The sequence below is a fragment of the Halichoerus grypus genome, chromosome 2 (genome assembly GCF_964656455.1).
Source record: "Halichoerus grypus chromosome 2, mHalGry1.hap1.1, whole genome shotgun sequence".
Classification (NCBI taxonomy): Eukaryota; Metazoa; Chordata; class Mammalia; order Carnivora; family Phocidae; genus Halichoerus; species Halichoerus grypus.
This window is the reverse complement of record NC_135713.1, coordinates 7,239,718-7,258,410: the sequence shown is the minus strand read 5'-3', so window position 1 is coordinate 7,258,410 and position 18,693 is coordinate 7,239,718. Positions and strand designations below refer to the sequence as shown.

At 41.5% G+C, this 18,693-nt stretch overlaps 1 protein-coding gene across 8 annotated transcripts in view; it reads left to right on the top strand.

Moving 5' to 3' along the window:
- SEMA5A (semaphorin 5A) overlaps nt 1-18,693 on the top strand; it is a 479,512-nt gene that overhangs the window by 165,919 nt on the left and 294,900 nt on the right. For 7 of the 8 annotated variants that reach the window (XR_013445480.1, XR_013445478.1, XR_013445479.1 and 4 more), the window contains one exon: nt 1,365-1,562. Coding sequence is in view for 4 of the 8 variants with exons in the window: in XM_036104506.2 (XP_035960399.2) it covers nt 1,442-1,562 (121 nt within the window). In the remaining 4 variants the exon portion in view is untranslated. Of the gene's footprint in view, nt 1-1,364; nt 1,563-18,693 lie in introns of those variants that run through there. The other variant, XM_036104514.2, reaches the window with a different exon arrangement.

Sequence of the window (18,693 nt, the reverse complement as noted above, 5' to 3'; positions counted from 1 at the left end):
AGTTACAGAGCCAATCCAGATTCAAGAGAACGGGCATAAACCCGGCTTTCATGGGTCGAAGAAGCCGTGGCCATGTTTAGTTTGCCATACTTCCCCTTTCCCATCACACTGAGTGTTTGCTGTGCTTGCCTGAATTTTTATTCACATCGATAACACCCAAAGTCACAGCTTCATTTATTTCTCTCCTGAATAGTTACTGTAGGTTCAAATTAAATTCTCTATCTTTATGCTCTTCTCTATCCAATTTTCTGCATACACTATTCTGAGAACAACCCTTTACGTTTCTTCTGCAGTTACTCTACCATGGTAGCTTGTTGACTAGAAATAGAGACCTCAGACCTTGGTGTAGGGCCCCTTCCATATCTTAACCCAAGCCCCTGTCTAAACTGCTTCTCACTAACTCTCCTTTATATCTCCTGGGATCTGGCTCAAGTACAGTAAACTGTTGCCCAAACTGTTATTACCGCCTCCTTCCTCAGGAGCACGTCTTCATCCCCCTTCCCTTGGCATGAAATGCACTTCCAGAATCCTCCATCTGTTGAAATCCTTTTTATTCTTCAGTATGAAACCCAAATGTGAGCTCTGCACGGGACCCGCCTGGGTTCCTCTAAATGGTGGTGGTGCTCTCCTAAGTCCTAAAACACTCCTGCCCCTTTCCACACTTTTTTAATGGCTTGGCTTACAGTTATTTTTACAAGCCCATCTTATTTTAAAGCTTATTAATCTTCTAAATTATTCATAATCTTTAAAGTCTCCCAGCTCCCAGCCTAGCAATTTCATTTCACCCAGTAGGTGCTCACTATGGCTTCTTATTTGATTCATGCTGGATTTCCAGCCACAAGCTTTGCAGGCAGGTCATCTATAAATTTCAAAGGATACATTCACCAAATATGGGCAGTTTTTAAGAGTTGGGTAGCATGGTACCGGGTTATTGGGAGAAGACTGTGGTCGTGGTGTTCAACAGGGGCTTTGGATGTCAGAAAGGGAAGGGCAGGGATCCTCAGGGTTTCCACGCATGGATCTGTGCTAGCGTGAGGGGGCGAGGGAGATATTCTAAGGGAAAAACCATCAGCGGTCACAGCTATTAAACTGCTTTTTTCAGGAGTGATGACTTGGTACAGGTTAAACTTGAACATTTCTCCTTTTATAATAAATGGGTTATTTCATAAAATTATGGGCAGGAAGAGAGGTCTGTACCAAGACATACTCACACGTATTTGAAATACCACCTAGAAAAAGGTAAGTTTGTCCAAGCCCTCAAAGTCTCTCCTTTTTTAAAGCGAGTGATGAGGCTTAACTAAAAGACCACCCGCCGGAGAACCTGAACTCACGGTCATCTAATTATTCTCTTTTGTGTGTTTTAGGCACTTGCCCCACATGACAGGAAGACGAGCTTCTGGTTAGAAGACAAGTGCCCAGAGTCCAAGGCCGTCTGCCCACCATGAAGGGGACCTGTGTCATTGCATGGCTGTTCTCCAGCCTGGGGTGGTGGAGACTCGCCCAGCCGGAAACAGACGCGTCTCAGTGCCAGAGAGCGGAGCACCCGGTCATTTCCTATAAAGGTGAGGGGCAGGCACCCTCGGACTGCAAGGGTATCACTTACATGCATTTTCCATGTTCAGTGATAGAGAATAACAATGGTTATTGCTCTGTCATTCTGTGACTCGTGTTTTAGACATCGTTTAAAATACAACTACAAGTACAAAATCCTCCATTGCAAGAACTTCCTATTCCGAAACCGATCACTACAATCTCGAGAAGAATTCAAAATTGGAGTTATTACGGGTAGAGAATCCCATTGTTGAGGCCGCCTTTATTTAAAGGTGCTGCGAGCCTCCTAGGCATTCGGACCAGGGGCTAAAAATGTGATCTACAGAAATAATAATAAAACCAAGTAACAAAAAATTCACTTCAGCGTTTCCCAACAAAGCCTTAGTCTTACCACAAAACTTAAATGCCTTGATCTCTCTATCTCACACTGCATGGCAGACAGAATTGATTTAATGTCTTAAGAATGTTAGTGGATCTGTAGGATTAATTACTTAGTATGTGTATCCAGTCATTTTTTTCTTTTATTTATCAAAATTTATTTAGGGCTCTCTCTACCCTGGGTACTCTAAGCCTTCAGGATGAAAAATAAATTAGTCTTTGTCCCTGTCCTCAAGGAACTTAGAGTTATATTACCAAACCAACTATAATTAATCAGACATTATATTTTAATAATTCATCCAATAAATAGCTTTATGTTTTAAACTTTATATCATGAAAAATTTCAAATATCTGCAAAAATAGAAAGAATAATCTAAGGAACACCCAACCCAACATTTATTAATTCATGTCCCACCTTTTTTCTTTTAAATCCACATGCATGCTCCACCCCACACCCACCAAATTATTTTGAAGCAAATTCAAAAAATCGTGTAATTGTATCTATAATATTTCAGTACATGGTTATGAAAGAAAGGGAATTCCCAGTGCCATTATTGCATCAGACCAAAAATGCAAAAAAAAAACCAAAAAAAAAAAAACAAAAAAAACAAACCCAATTCCATAAAATCATCTGACATCCAGTGAGTATTGTGAGATCCCTGATGGTCTCATGAATGCTGATGCGTTTTTTTTTTTGTTGTTGTTGTTGTTAACAGTTGGGTTGAATCAGGATCTAAATGGAGCTCATACACTTCAGTTGGTTGGTCTTCTGTTTTGTTGTAGTTGTTGTTGCTTCCTTTGCAAATTAGTTACAGAAGAAATCCGAGCTCTTTGTCCTATAGCATTTCCCACAGTCTGGATTTTGCCAAGTGCATCCCCTTGGCGTTCAAGAGTTCTGTCTCGAATATTTGTGTGAATTCATGGTAGTATCAAGAGGAGGCTTCGATTCAGGTTCGAATCTTTCTGTCTCCCCTGTGGCACGGATGGTACCGTGTCCATCTGTAGGAAGGCAGGTCTTGTCTGGTGTGAAATTAGCAGTCCGTGATGGTCATGGCCGGAATCTACCGATTCATTCAACGGTGTAAAGCTGGGATTTCCTAATTTTATTATTCTTTCTTCATTTAATAACAAGAATATTTCTGTATAAAGTAACTTTCCCTTATCAACTATTTGAATATCCTGAGGCTACAGCTCATATAGGAAAGTCAGAATTAATGCTTTTGTCCTTTCCTTCCCTTTCCTAGTTTTTTTTGTTTTTTATTTTTTTAAAGACTAGTTAGTTGGTTCTCTAACATTATCCAAAGGGAGCAAGTAAGATGTTATGTTTACTTTTTGTTTTGTCTTGTTTTCTTATTTTGGTTATTAGAATCATTGTTAACATATGGATTTTTAACACTTGAATTATTTCAAGCAATTGCAGTTTTGATGCTTATAGGGGGTGAAATCATCTCATTTTAAGCCTGTGGAAGCATCTTCAAGTGGGCTTCTGAACTATTCTGACATAACCCAGGTCGCCTTTGCTAGCTTGCTTACTCTCTGGGAGAGCAAGATGTTCTTGATTCTTCTCAGCCGCTTCCTTCCGTAGACCTGAGAATCAGCCATTTTGGGCTGATTTAAGCACGGACATCCCCAGTGTTAGGTCTTTTCAGTGTACAGAGCTCAGGAAAAATTTTTTAAAAAGCACCATAATTCCTCTGGATGCTTCCAGTTCATCTCTAAGATCCTAGGGTTTTTCTGAACCTCTTCTACCTTCTGTCTGTGTCTTTTTGTCCTGGGCACAGAATCCTGAGTCTCTGCAGCCACCACAGTCATTCCTTTGCCTTTTCCTGCAGTAGACCCTGCATCGTTTCAGAGAGAGTCAAGCAACTCTAGTCGTTTTTGACGACTCAAAGTGCTATAAGATGGTCTGCTTCTCTTCTTTTAGTCCTCGGGCTACCAATGTCCTTGGGAAACTAAAGCAATTACTTCACTTGAAGGAATTTCCTTTTGCATGGTTATGCTGCCAACTCGAAACCTGGTTTGTTTCATTTGTTTAATTTCCCTTTTGATTTTTAGAAATTAAAAAAAAAATTTACCTTATTATGTAGTGTTGCAGAGTTTCATTAATGAAAACGAGGAGTGTTCAGAGGAACTGCCTTCACTTATGTTTTCTCCACTCTGTTCCCTCTCTCTGCACTCAGCTAACCTTTCACTTCTATTTTAAGGTCCGTGCCTCTTTTCTCGGTCTAGCATTTTTTTGACATGGTGGTATATCCTGGAGTCCACTCCCTAGTGGCACCCTCCATGCCACTCCTTTTCAGAGCACATAGTTCTCCATCGTGTGATGAACCGTAGTGTACTCAGCAACAGCCCAATGGGGGAGATGTTTAGGGTATTTTCTGTCCTTTGTGGTCATGGGTAGTGTTATGATGAGTAACGCCTACTGCAGACATCTCTTAATCCTTTACAAGGGTACCACTGGAAAAGAATCCTAGCAGTGGGATTGCTATGTCAAAGGATAAATGCATATGTGGTTTTGCTAGATATTGCTCAATTCCCTTTCATGAAGGTTGAGCCATTTTGTATTCTCGTTCCCCCTGGGTATGAGGATCTGTTTCCCACCGCCCTTTCCAGTGGAGTGTACTATCACTCTTCAGGATTTGGACTAATCCCATAGTTTGTAAATGACCTCTCAGCATAATTTTAACTTGCATATGTTTAAATTGGAGCAAATGATTTACAAACACTTAACAGGTGCCTGTTACGTGCCTGTTTGTACTAAATATTGAGGAGATAGAGCAAAAAACATGGTCCCCATTAAGGGTTTAGAATATCTCGAGGAATATAAGCCAAAAGGAACATTGCATTACATTCTATTAAGGGTCCTAACAGGTGTCTTGGCTGGGTGCTGTGGGAGCCCAAGAGAGGGGCATCTGGACCAGAGAGCCTGGGTTTTAGGAGAGTTGTTACAGGTTTCTGGGATGAGGCAACAGCAGAACTGAGTCCCAAATGATTGTTAGAAGGTGTTTATGAGTCTGATGAATGGAGAGGTGTCTCGGGGAGAGAAAAAGAGCAAGTGAGGGAGAGGAGCATAGCAAGCCCTGGCAAGTCTCCTGTAAGGTGAGCCACGAAATCTTCATTTAGGTTATGGAGAGGAGGTGGAGGGAGATGAGGCCGAAGTAGTTGTAGGGGTTCAATATTGTCCAGCATCTGAAGGCCCCTTAAGAAGCTCCCCCATCTGGACAGGTTCCGTGTTCAGAATGGCAAAGGCAGCAGGGAGAGCCCATCCTGAGTTTGCCGCTGTGATCAGAGCGAGCAGTCATGAGGCACTAAGCTAAAGGGATGGTAGCAGAAATGTAAAGAATTAGGTGAATTCTAGAAATGCGTAGGAGGTGTTGATGATTTCATGGATGTAGGACAGGAGGGAGAAGGAGGCACTGTGTATGATCCCCAAGTTCTTGGCTGTTGATTCCATACAGAATAAAGAAGGGGAATCGAAAATGATGATTTTAGATTGAGAAAGCTGAGTCCCTACCCACCCTCAGATGGGCTGTCTAGCTGAGAGCGAGGCATCATGGGATCCAAGAAGGGAGAGGCATCCCTCCGAGCATCGGGTGATGCAGAGTTCGAGGCTGACGTGGGCCAGAGGGCAGAGTGACAAAGTCATCCTGGTTTGTCCAGGACTTTCCTGGAGATAGCACTGAAAGTCCTATGATCTGTGTATTAGTTTCTTAGGTTTACTCTAACAAAATATGACAAACTGGGTGACTTAAAACAACAGAAATATTTTCTCTCATAGTTCTGGAGGCTAGAAGTAAAAAAAGAAAAAAAAAAGAAAAAGAAAAAAGAAACCAAGGTGTCAGCAGAGCCATGCTTTCTCTGACAGCTCTAGGGAAGAGTCCTTCTCTGCGTCTTCTTAACTTCTGGGAGTTGTCCGCAGTCCTTGGCTGTCCCAGGCTCGTAGACGCATCCCTCCAACCTGAGTCTGTACGCACATGGCATTCTCTTGGTGTGGCTGGCTTTTTGTCTTCTCGTCTTTTTGTAAAGACACTGGTCATATTGGATGTAGGCCTCACCCTCACCCAGCATGATCTCATTTTAACTAATTACATCTGAAAAGACCCTCTTTCTAAGTGAGGTCACATTCACAGATACTAAGGTTTGGCCTTCCGTATCTTTTTCGGGGGAACACAAACCTGTAAGCAGTGGCATACATCAGAGCAGTTTCAGGGCAGGGCTGGGGGAAGAACCTCGATGGTAATGAGCAGAGAAACAAATGTGAGGTGAAGGAAGAGATATAAAAGGAGACAGTTATTGACTCAGCCAGCAGGGATGTGAGAGCAGGGGACAGCTTTTAAGAGAGCATTACTTAATCATCCTTAAGTGGTGATGGGGAAAGGCCAGGTGAAGGAAGAGGCTGAGGAGAGGAGGAGATAATTGATTAGATGGAGTCCCTGGGGCCGTAGGAGGGGATAGGATACTGGGCACAGGTGGGAGATTAGCTTACAGGAAGCAGACCCCACCTCCAGCGAGTCTGGAGGGAGGAAGGCTGGGGCACCCAGGATGCAAGAACATACGCGGGTGGGGGTGGCTGCAAGGGGAAGGGGTCCCCGAGGACCTCCATCTCTGCATCTTGGCTGAGAAGGAGTAGGCAGGCCATGGGCCGAGAGCATGGGGGCTTTAGGAAGGAAGTGCTTCTCTGAAGAAGGGGTGAGGCTGTTAATCACAATATACACCAGAGATTCCCTGGGGGGGGTGTTAGGAGCCCAGCTAGTCCTTGAAACGGCTGATGTTGCCGCTGAGCAGGTGGCCGCTGGTTTGCTACATGAACATTCCTGTGTGAAGCGCGGCTCTACGAGAATGTTTGAGAAAGCAGGATGGAACACTGGAGAAATAAAGGCAGGACTGGACTTTTAAAATCTGGATTTCCGCGTACACTTAAAACTTCATGATTTAATGTTGTACATTGGAGGCTCTCTGCACAAGAGACTCCTAATGAAGTGGACCAGATGCTACGGTCACGTCTGGATACAACGAAGCACGTTTTATTGAAGTCTTGCTTCGATTTACCTGGGTAGGTGGAAGATGTTGGCGGGATCTTTTTTTTTTTCCCCATCCTAGGTAAAATATTTGCCACCGTGGGCCTTCTCTTGTCTAGCAGAGTTCATTGCTCAACATGCTCTAACAGCTTGCTGTGTTTGCAAGGTTACTCCCTTGACTGCATGTTCTGGAACATTTATCCTTGATCATGGAGGGGCTGCTAAAACACCCTGACCCGTTGCAGATGCACCATTTACACTTCTGTCCTTGTCATTTGCTTAAACGTCTGTTCCAATAAAGAGGGAAAAAGTAGTGACCCTTCAAGACAGCATGTTTCTCAGCATGCTTACTGAGTCTCATAACCGTCTCTGAAATGAGTTTTAAATGTTTAATGTCCACTTAAGGCAATGGTGCCATATTCTGCCTTTGTTTGTTTATTGATTAAAGTTTACCCAGCGTGCTTGTTATTTAGATTGTGCTCCACTTATAGGGATTGGTTTATGGGGAGCAATTCCGCAGTAGGCACAGAGGAAGACCGCCAGGGGGGTGAGTCATGCCACACTTCGGCTTTCCCCGCCTCGGACGCCTTTCTTCAGTGCTGTAGCTGGTAGTGCTTATGTTAATGATTACGAAGATTACTTCTCTGCCTGTGGAATCAGGTGAGGCACTATAAATTCCACTCTAGGGTCCCCGAGATCTTGATCTCTGACTCCGTGGTGTCCCCGTTGATTGCCTTCCTACTTACGGATTCACCGATTGGCCTGAGATTTGGTTTGGGACTTTGGAGAGAGTTGTAGGAATGCTTCATAGGGGATTAGCAACATTTGGCCCCCGATCTTGGGAGGGGCATCTGAGGGAATGGGGTGCCAGCTTGGGCCATCCCCGGGGCAGGACTGGGAGTGGCGCTGGCCCCCGCGTTTAAACAACTGTCTTTACCTCCACGGGCAGTCTTCGGTGATTGAAGGAACCATGATGACAAGGGTACGGCATCGGATTGTGAACTTGGGTTCTAGTCTCATACCATAGTATAGATACTTTTCACAAATCCTGCATCTTTCTTTTGAATCATATAATTATATTCCAGTGTGTTTGTGTGTGTGTTGGAAGCGCTGAATTGTTAAATGTTGGCAATGATAGTCAATGACGTACTTTGTGACTGTCTTCTTCGGGTTCACTTACCGGGACCTGCAGCCTCTTCCCACCTCGGAGAGAGGCTGTCTTTCTTCCAGTCTGTAAGGTGGCCATGTACACATGTTCTGCCGCCCCATTAGCCACCGTTCCTGCCCACTGTCCTGCCAGTTGTGCTCGTCCTGTGGCTGCCTCACCGTCCCTGGGACCCCTGCCTTGCTTGCTGTGCCACGTTCTCCCCGTGGGGCTGAGGAAGGCGTAGCGTGGGCAGCCTCCATTACCCTCCAAGGCCCAAGGATGGGGATGCCAGAAGGGAGCCAAAGGCCTCGTTTCTGTGCCATGGCTCCACGGGTCCCACGGCCCCCTGCATGTCCCCCAGCCCACGCGTGTCCCACAGTTCTGTGGTGTCCCACGGTGCTCCATTTCTCCTCTGGGTTTTGCGTTCTGGGGTCCAGTGCCCCAGTCAGTCCTGTGGTGTCATGGCCCTGGCTGGGTCGCACCCCTTCTCTCGGACCTGGACCCTCATCCCTACAGGAAGGGCTGCGGGAGATGATTTCTGTTTCCCAGAAGATTTTGGAGACTTCAGAGTCTTTGAGTACCTAAGCCTGGATTGAAATTGCTTCGAGTGTTTCCTCCCCATTCATCTAGTCTCAGATCAGCCACTTGACCTTTATAAACCATACGTGTGTGTGTGTGACACTGGCCTACTGTCTCCAAGGAAGAATTAGGAAAATTTATTTTAATTAAAAAGAGTTGGTGTGAAATTCATTTTAGTGTTTAGTTTGAGTGTTTTCATATGAATCCGATCAGAGCATAGGTAGAGCGAGACACAGCCAGCTGAGGAAAACTGTCTGGAAGGCGTTGCTTTTCTTTGTAAAATGTAAAACCTACGTAAACCAAGTGTGATTCTTTCTGGTTTGATAACAGGATCTGAGTTACCCTCCTGTGAGTTCATTTGGGGAGGAAGAGTGTTGTTACGGATCCTTACAAGTTCTTGGTTCCATAAATAATTTGACTTTTGTTATCGTGCATATGACTGAATGGTTCATACAATGTACTGTCCAAATCACACGGGCAAAACACTCCAACCTATTTGCAAGTGAAGCCACTAAGGCACAGGCCGCTGCCTGTTTTGTACATTAAAAACTACATTTGGGAATACATTTCTTATTTTCAAGTCTGTTGCTAGTGTGCTATCTGAAAAATGGAATATTTAAAAAAATACACAACTTTTCAACTCTGTCATATCAGTATATCATGATCCTTCACAAGAGCACATAGGTGTTAGAAGAAATGCAAAGTGGGGCGCCTGGGGGGCTCAGATGGTTAAGCGTCTGCCTTCGGCTCAGGTCTTGATCTCGGGGTCCTGGGATCGAGTCCCGCATCGGGCTCCCTGCTCCTTGGGAGCCTGCTTCTCCCTCTGCCTCTCTCTCTCTCTGTCTCTCATGAATAAATAAATAAAATCTTTAAAAAAAGAAAAAAGAAGAAATGCAATGTAAAACCACCATGTGTTACTCACTGGGTGATTTGGTTCCAATACCTACATTGAACTTTTTTTTTTTTTTGAAGATTTTATTTATTTATTTGAGAGAGAGAGAGCATGAACAGGGGGAGAAGCAGAGGGAGAAGCAGACTCCCCACTGAGCAGGGAGCCCGATGTGGGGCTCGATCCCAGGACCCCGGGATCATGACCTGAGCTGAAGGCAGATGCTTAACCGACTGAGCCACCCAGGTGTCCCTGCTACATTGAACTTTTATATCATTATTGGTCTTTGACTGGTGAGAGCTGAGAGAGTCCCTATCGCCTGTTTCGTTTTTTTTTTTTTTTTTTTTTTTTTTACAAATAACGATTGGGTTCTGATGAAAATGGTTTATTGAGTTTTGAGAATTATTAACAACTTCTGTATTATTTTTTGTGTTCTAAGGCCACTAATGAAATTATGAATAAGATTGAACATCTATATTGTATCTCGAGATAAAAATTTCAAGTGTTTTGATTGATTTGTCTAAGCGGGGAAATAGTTTCTATTATTTTAAGGCTACAAATGGAATAGCTTATAAGTGAAATAGTGCAGTGTGATTGCATTAAAACTGGGGAATAAGATTTTGTAATGTTCTTGTCAGGATTCTGATTTAAAGTAGTCATTTCATTTGGCCCCAGATGGTGTATTAGTATATTTTATTTATCTGTAGGCATATTCTAGTCTTTCTAAGCATTAAGTGGGCCCTTCATCCGTTCTCACACTGAAGGTAGAGAAAAATCGTATTCTTATTTTATATATGATGTAAGAGCTGAAGAGTAAATATAGAGTGAATAAAGTTTTAATGAGGTGGTGTTCTTCTTGGATTTTTCTTCTCTTGTCTTACTCTAATATCAAGGCAAGGCAAGCAGCCATGGTTACACTGGAGAGACGAAGCATTGTCCCATCTCCAGCAGACAGTGGTGCTGACGTTTTCCTGTTACTGATGATCTAGAATATTGATGACACGGAAGGGACTCCATCGAGGTTTCTAAATTTAGTTTGTTTACTAATTTAATCATCACACTAACCTTTTATTTCCTGAAGCTTTCTTAGTGTGGGGTGAAGAAGGTCCAGAAATAGACTCTGGCTTTATGGGAGGAGTTGTTCCTTAATTTCTCCCTTGGTTTCCCATTTCCCTCTGTGACTCAGGGGTGGCCTCAGAGAGCCTAATCACACGTGTTGCATGACGTTGTGTGCTGTGTGGGAATGGATACATTCCTCCAATCTGCCATGTGACAAAGTTGTGGTAAAACTGTTTGGTCATTCCCACCTTGAAAGGACGTCTGGGCTGCATGTTAGGGAGACCACAAACCCTATTAAATAAAATCAATAAAGTGGGGCCCCGATGGCAGGCTAGCAGAGTGCTCGTGGTAGCTCCCAGATGAACGATTAACGATTGTCATTCTCCTTTTTTTAATTAAAAAAAATTTTTTAATTTTTGTGCCACTCGATTCCCTGGCTTCAGCACACAAGAGTGTTTTTGCTTCCGCTTGTTTGAAGCTAAAAGCAGGGTCCAGTTCGTTAGTAATTTAATCAGTATTTATGGAGCACCTGTTATGGGCTGGTTCCAGGCCCTGGGGTTACCCCAGTAAACAAAACAGGTGGCGATCTTGGTGTGCACTGAGTTTACGTTCTCCGAGGGGAAACGGGCAAGAATAAGATGGTATAAGGCAGAGTGGGTCACATAAGGGCTGAGGAGAAATGGAGAGCAGGGAAGGATTTCAGTGTGGGGGGGTCTTGCCGTTTCATCGAGGGAACCAGGGCTGCCGGACATTTTCCCGTTGCCTTGAAGACACACACTTGCCCCTTTTTATTCTGCTCTGTGTGACGGGTCCGGGAGTCTGAAAGATCTCTCAGGCTCCCAGGCCCGCGGGGCTCCTGTTGGGATGTGTGGATGGGAGGAGGCAGCAGGAGGTGGAGAGGGCCAGGGAGGCCACGCTGATGCCTCCCGTAGCTGAGTGCAGCCCAGGAGGGAGGCCGCACCTTCTGGCAAGCCCCACTCGCGTCAGAGCTGCTGACAAGAGCAGAGCAGCCCGGACGTGCTTACGGGCTCCAGCCCAGCTTGTTAGAGCTGCTCGTCTCTGTGGGCCATGCATTCTTCCTTTTGCCTTGCTCAGGCCCAGTCCTTCATCCTTTTGCTTTTTTAGTTTTCACATTGTCTTTGCAATGAATTCCCTATGTTGAATTTTCTCTATTTGAGCTACGTAGGGTGGTTTCTGTTTTCCTGCATGGATTATGATGCATACAGCAGGAGGCATTGAGTCTAGACTTAAAGGAGGTGAGGGGCAAGCCAGGGGGATAACTGAGGAAACAGTGGTCCAGGTAGGGGGAAGGGCAAGTGCAAAGGCCCTGGGGTGGGATCATGCTTGGTAAGTTTGAGGAACAGCAGGGAGGCTAGAATGACCAGAGTGGAGTGAATATTGGGGGGAGAGAAATGGAGATGGGGTCAGAAAGATAACAGGGACCAGACCCTGTAGGGCCTTTAAGAATTTTGGTTTTCATCTTGAGTGAGATGGGAAGCCGCTGGGAGATTTGCTGTAGAGGACTGATGGGATCTAACATGACTTGGAAGGATTGTGCTGTATGCTGTGCTGAGGATGGAGCGAATTGCAGGCGGATGAGTGGGAAGCAGGGTTGGGAGACCAGAGTGGGGGCTGGTGAACAATCTAGGTTGGAGGTGGTAGTGGCTTGGATGAGGGTGTTAACAGCAGACAAGGGAGCAGTGGTCGTGTTCTGGATATAGCTTACTTTGGAAGTCAAGTCCAAAGCATTTCCTTTCAAATTGTGTACATGCTGTGAGAGAAAGAGAAGGGCAAGAGGGACCCTGAGGGTTTTGATTTGAGCAACTGGAAGAGTGGAAGAGGAGGAAGGGACAGTCACATTTGGAAGGAGTATTAGAGCTCAGTTTTGGGCATGTGAAGCTTGAGATGCTTCTTTGGCATCCAGGTGGAAATGTCAGATAGTTGCATGCACAAGTCTGGAGATCTTGGGAGCAGTCTTGGCCACAGGTGGACATTTGGGAGTTATTAACACACAGATAGCATTTAAATCTATAAGTCTGGCTGAGCTCTCTAGGGGAAAGAGTGTACGCAGAAAGGAGAAGAGGTGTAATGAGTGAGCCCTGGAGTAATTCAGTACATAGAGTTTGGAGAGATGAGACAGCAGATAAGATGGAGAAGGGATATTCAGAGATGTCCTAGGAGCCAAGTGAAGGAAAAGTTCTTTCCATGGTGGCCCAACAGGCTAAAAACTAGAGACGTGGCCCTGAACACCAGGAAGCAGGAGGCCAATATTAATATTAGCAAGAGAGGAACACGCAGCTGCTGAAGGGCCTCAGAATCTCTAAGCCTAGACTGGGGTTGACCTAAGCAGTGAACTCTTTGGTAGATGAACAGTCAGATACTTTAGAGGACTGTGGAGCATGTCACATAATTTGAATATGAATATCCCTTGAACAGTGGCCAAGTTAAAGAATTGCCCTAGTGACTTGTAAGAAACAGTACTGTATGAGGTTGCTATATATAAAAGGAGAAATCTTAGAAGTTGGTCTTGCCCCCTTCATTGAGATCATTATTAGCCAGCTGTTGAATAGGAGGAGCAGCATGGCCAGGAGACAAGATTTTGGGTTTGTGTTCTGTAACTTAGTCAATGTGTGAACTTGGGCAAGTTAATAATTCAGTGCCTCCATTAGCACTTAAAAGTATGGGGATGATAATGCCACCTTTTTAAGATTATTGAGTAGGAGAAATGGGAGTTTGTGTGTATTGGTGCGTATGTGGAAGTACAGAGACCACAGCGCCCCCTGTTACTATATCTAACATTACAGTTCGCTGCCTTTGAGCTTAAATGTAGCACTCATATAGTACTCCTAACTATTAGCAAGTTTTCAAAACTCTGAGGCACAGTAATTTGAGAAACTAGCGGTGACGAAGCGAACAAGAAATCTGAATATTTGGTCTTCGTGACTTCTGTCTGGGTTTTAATGTTAATCACTGGATAATGCAAAGGTATGTTGAGAACTTCTCATTTGCGAGTTAAAGGGAAAATTTCAAACCATTACATGAATGGTTCAAGTCAGATTTAAACATTTTCTCAATTTTAAAAAAATGGGCCAGAATTTAATAAGCACAATTCAGTAAAATTTAGAACTCATTTGCATGCTTTTATTTCTTAATTCCAAAGGGTCAGGCCTACTTTTAAGAAGCATATCTACAAAACTAAAGCCCCACAGCATGGAAATCATAAATCCTCCATTTCATAGTGGGGAAACAAAAGCTTACATGATAAATTCATGGATCAGGGTATAAATCTGAAATCCAAATTAATTACTCTGGGGACTAAAAATGCAATCCAGAGCAAAATATATGAATGTGTGGCTTCTTCTTTCATGTTCGAGTCTTTAACCATAACATCTAATACTAATTTTAGAAATTGTGTACGGACTCTCAGAGAGCTTTTGTCCTATATATCTATTATTTGACCAAGATTTGGTGAATAGATGGTTTTTATTTTTAAGATGAAAAATGATATGTGGGACTTTACCAACTGGCCATAATGGAAACATGGGATTTGATTTACCCTCTTGCTGTAAACAAGAAAACCAGACAAAATATTAGGAAGTACATTTTCAGATCGTGGACAATAGGCGAATGGCAGAGCAGGATGGTAATACTTAGACAAAGGAAATAAATACGATGAGTCCTGTGATAGCCTTAGTTCACTGGAAGTGGTTTCCAAGGCAAAGTACAGTGATGGGGAGTCCAAACATAGACCAGCATAAATCAAGTCTCAGTACATGTAAAAGGATTGAAATCATGCCTGTGTGATCTATGAGCACATAAGAACCAAAGTAAAAATCAATAACAGAATGATATATGGAAAATTATGTTGGTCTTGAAGCAATATAATTCTAAGTGACTTACAGGTCAAAGAACAAATCAAGAGGGAAATTCTAAAGTATTTTCATGTGAGTGACAACAAAAGCACAAAATATCTAAATTTGTGGCATGCGGTTAAAGCAGAGCTTAGGGAGGAATTTGTACATTTGCTTGTATTAGAGATAGAGGAAGATCTGTTATCAATGATTTTGGGATCTTAGGGAAGTAAATAAAAAGCAAATTAAATCTATGGTAAACAGGAGGAAGAAGAAAATAAAGATAAAAATATAAATCAGTTAAGGGGAAAATTACAATGAAGATCAATTAAACTAAAAGCTAACACTTCAACAAGATCAACAAAATCAGTAAGTCTCTAACCAGATTGGTTAGGAACAAGAGAGAATACGTATTTGTCAATATTAGGAATGAATGAGGCAACACCTCTACAGAGCCTGCCAGAAGTAAAGAGGCTAATGATAGAAAAACAATGAGCAAGTTTATGCCAATAGATTTGACAATTTAGATGAAATGGGCAAATTCTTTGAAGATTCAGTCTGTCCAGGCTCACTTAAGAAGAGACAGATAACCTGAATAATTTAATATCCATTAAAGGAATTCAATTTGTAGTTAAAAATCTTACAACAAAGAAAACTTCAAACCCAGATAGCTTCAATAGTGAATTTGAAAAATATTTAAGGAAACGGAAAAAAAAGACACCCATTCTACTTTTCCAGTATAGAAGAAGTTGGAACTCTTCCAGAGTAGAACAGGTTGGAACAATTTTCAGCTTTTAAAAGAAGTCATCATTACTCTCTTACCAAAACCAGAGAAGACATTCCAAAATATAAAACTACAGATCATTATCTCTCACAAACATAGGCACAAAAATCCTTAATAACATTTTAGCAGTTGAATCTGATAATCTGTAAGAAGGATAATATATCATGTCCAACTGGGTTTTATCCCATAAATGCAAGATTGCATGGGATTTCTAAGGTTTAACACTTGAAAATCAATCAGTGCAAATCAATGTATTAACTGACTAATTTTTAAAAAAAAATTTATCTCCGGGGGACCTGGGTGGCTCAGTCAGTTAAGCATCTGACTGTTGGTTTTGGCTCAGGTCATGATCTCAGGGTCCTGAGGTTGAGCCCCATGTAGGGCTCCATGCTCAGGGCAGAGTCTGCTTGGTATTCTTACTCTCTTCCTCTCCCTTCCCCTCTGCCTCTCCCTCCGCTTACATGTGCCCTCTCTCTCAATAAAATAAATAGACAAATAAATAAATAAATAAAATCTTTTTAAAAAATTACCTCAGTAGATATGGAAAAATCATTTGATAAATTTTAACACACATTCATGATAAAAAAAAAAACAAAAAACAAACTAGGAGTAAAAATTATCTACAACCTGACAAAAGACAGCTTAAAAAAATCAAAATCTAACATGATCCTTAATGGTGAAAGGCTGAATGCTTTCACCACAAGGATGTTCACTCTTTCCACTTCTAGTCTAATGTTTAGTTACCATTGTTCTAACCACTGTGAAAGGTAATAATAGATAAATACTATATTATAATGAAAGTAATATAATAAACAAATGACATACACATTAGGAGGAGTTAAAGTTGACTTCTTTTTTTGCAAACAAGATTATCTATAACAAACATCCTAATGAACATTTTAAAAAGAACTGTTAGAACAAATAAGTGTGAGCTGCTGATTTTAATATACAAAGTGATTATGAAAATATTCAATTGCATTGTGATATATTATCAACTAATAATTAGAAATTGAAATTAAATTTTATCATTTATAGTGGCATCTTAAATATGAAATAAGGATACATTTAACTAAATATGTGCAAGAGCCAAACATTGAAAGCTGCAAAAGCATTACTGAGAAAATTAAAAAGACCTAAACAAATGGAGATAAATATTCATAAATCAGGAATTCAGTGTTGTTAAGATATCAATTCAGCTATATCATATGCATTGCAGTCTAGAGGGTCATGCAAATTGAATCAGAATCTTATTGTGCTTTTATTGTGTAAATCAAAAAGCTGACTTTAAATCTTCTATGGCAAGGCAAAGGATTTAGAAAAGCTGAAATAGTTTTGAGAAAAGATTACAATGTTGGAAGGCTGACAATACCTAAATTCGAGACTACGTCATATTTGCACGAGGATAAACATGTAACAGAAAGCAGAGACCAGAAATAGATGCACACATATATTGTCAGTTAATTTTCAGCAAAGTAGCCATGGTAATTTAATGAGGAAATGATATTCCTTCCAACAAATGATGCTGGAAAAAATTGAATATCTCATATGCAAAGATGAACTGAATGGACAACTGATGCTGGACAAAATTTGGTATCTCCTATGCAAAGATGAACTGAAATGGATCGTTGGCCTAATGTTCAGAGTTAAAATTATAAAACTTCTGGAAGGAAACCTATGAAAAAAATTTTGAGACCTTGGATTAGGCAAGGATTTATTAGGATAAAAAAAGCACAAAAAGCACATACGTATTTTTGTATAAATTAGACCACATCAAATTTAAAAATATTTGCTCTTCAAAGATACCATTGAGAATAAGGAAAAGCCAGCCAGATGTTATGTGGAAATAATTACAAAATGTGTATCTACGAAAGGTCTTGTGTCTAGCATATGTAAGGAAATTCTTCCAATCTAATAAGAAAATAATCCAAATTTTAAGAAATGGCCTCGAGCTTTAGACAATTTGAAGAACACTAATGACAGCCATGGAGTCATTCCTCTACAAATGCAACGGAGCAACGACAGTTAAAAGACTGATAGTACTAAGCTTTGGCAAGGATGTGGTGGAGCTAGACCTTTTACACTATGCTGTTGATAATGCAAGATGGTGCAGCCACTTTGGAAAACACACAGTTGCTTCAAAAGTTAAACATACACTTAACCATCAATTCCCAGCAAAACTGCTTGTAGGTATTTGCCCAAAGGTAATGAAGTGTTGAATAATGTCGACAGAAAGATTTGCATGCAAACGTTCATAACAGCTTCATTCTTACCAGCCAACACCTGGAAACAACTCTAAAGTCCATCAATAGGAATGGACAAATTGGTTATGTGAACTAGATACTCCTGGGCAATAAAAAGAAGAAAATACTGCTAGAGACAATGGATGAATCTCAAGAGTATTATGCTAAGTGAAAGAGTCCAGATACAAGACTGTACATTCTGTATTATCTCATATGTGACATTCTATAGACGATAAAACTAAAGTCACAGAATATTTATTAACGTTTGCCTCGGCACAGATGAGGGAAGGAGTTCACTGCAAAGGTTCAGGAGAAATCCTGTGAGTCAGTGCAGGTTATTTTACATCACAATTAAGATGGTGGTGACAGAGTTTATACATTTGTTGAAAGTCGTTGAATTTAAATGAGTAAATTTATTGTGTCTCCCTTATACCTCAGTTTGTGAAAACACTGCCACATTTCCTTGGCACTAAGGCCAAGCATTATGTGAGAACTTTACATTGAGAAAGATAATTATGAATAATGTGTCATGCAACATTTAATAAAGTGTGTGTGTGTGTGTGTGTGTGTGTGTGTGTGTGTATGCATCAGCAAGGCTACTTAAAATCTAAGATATTCAGGTCTTTAGTGAAAAACCTGCTACATAAACTGTTTAATCAGTAAAGGTTTTAATCCAAAGTTATATTAAGAGATAAGAACCTTATAGTTCAGGTTAACTTGATGTAAGAGAAGTAACTTATATAGAAAGCTTCTCTTTCAAATACTATTCCGCTCAGTGGTAATCTTTGGAGGAATATATTTTTGACTCGTGTGTACTTTGTCACATCTGAAAATTGCTGATTTGTAGGTCACTTTTTAACTTCGGAGATAAAACACTTCTTGGAATTAGCAGCTATTAAAACCAGAGAGAAGAAACCAGAGAAGCATACATTTAGTACTTTTGGCTGTGATACAAGCATACAGCTTTTCTTTTTCCTTTTCAAAGTTGATTTTCGTTACGTGGTCATTTACTTTTTCCCACTTCTACAATAAGAAACGGGGCGATAAGAGGACCCATTAGTATAAAGGAGCTCTGTGCACTAGAATTTTCTGTGATGATGGAAATGCTTATATTCCATCCTGGAAAATATGGTAGCCATTAGCCAGGTGTGGCTTTTGAGAACTGAAATGTTAATAGTGTAACTGAAGTAATGAATG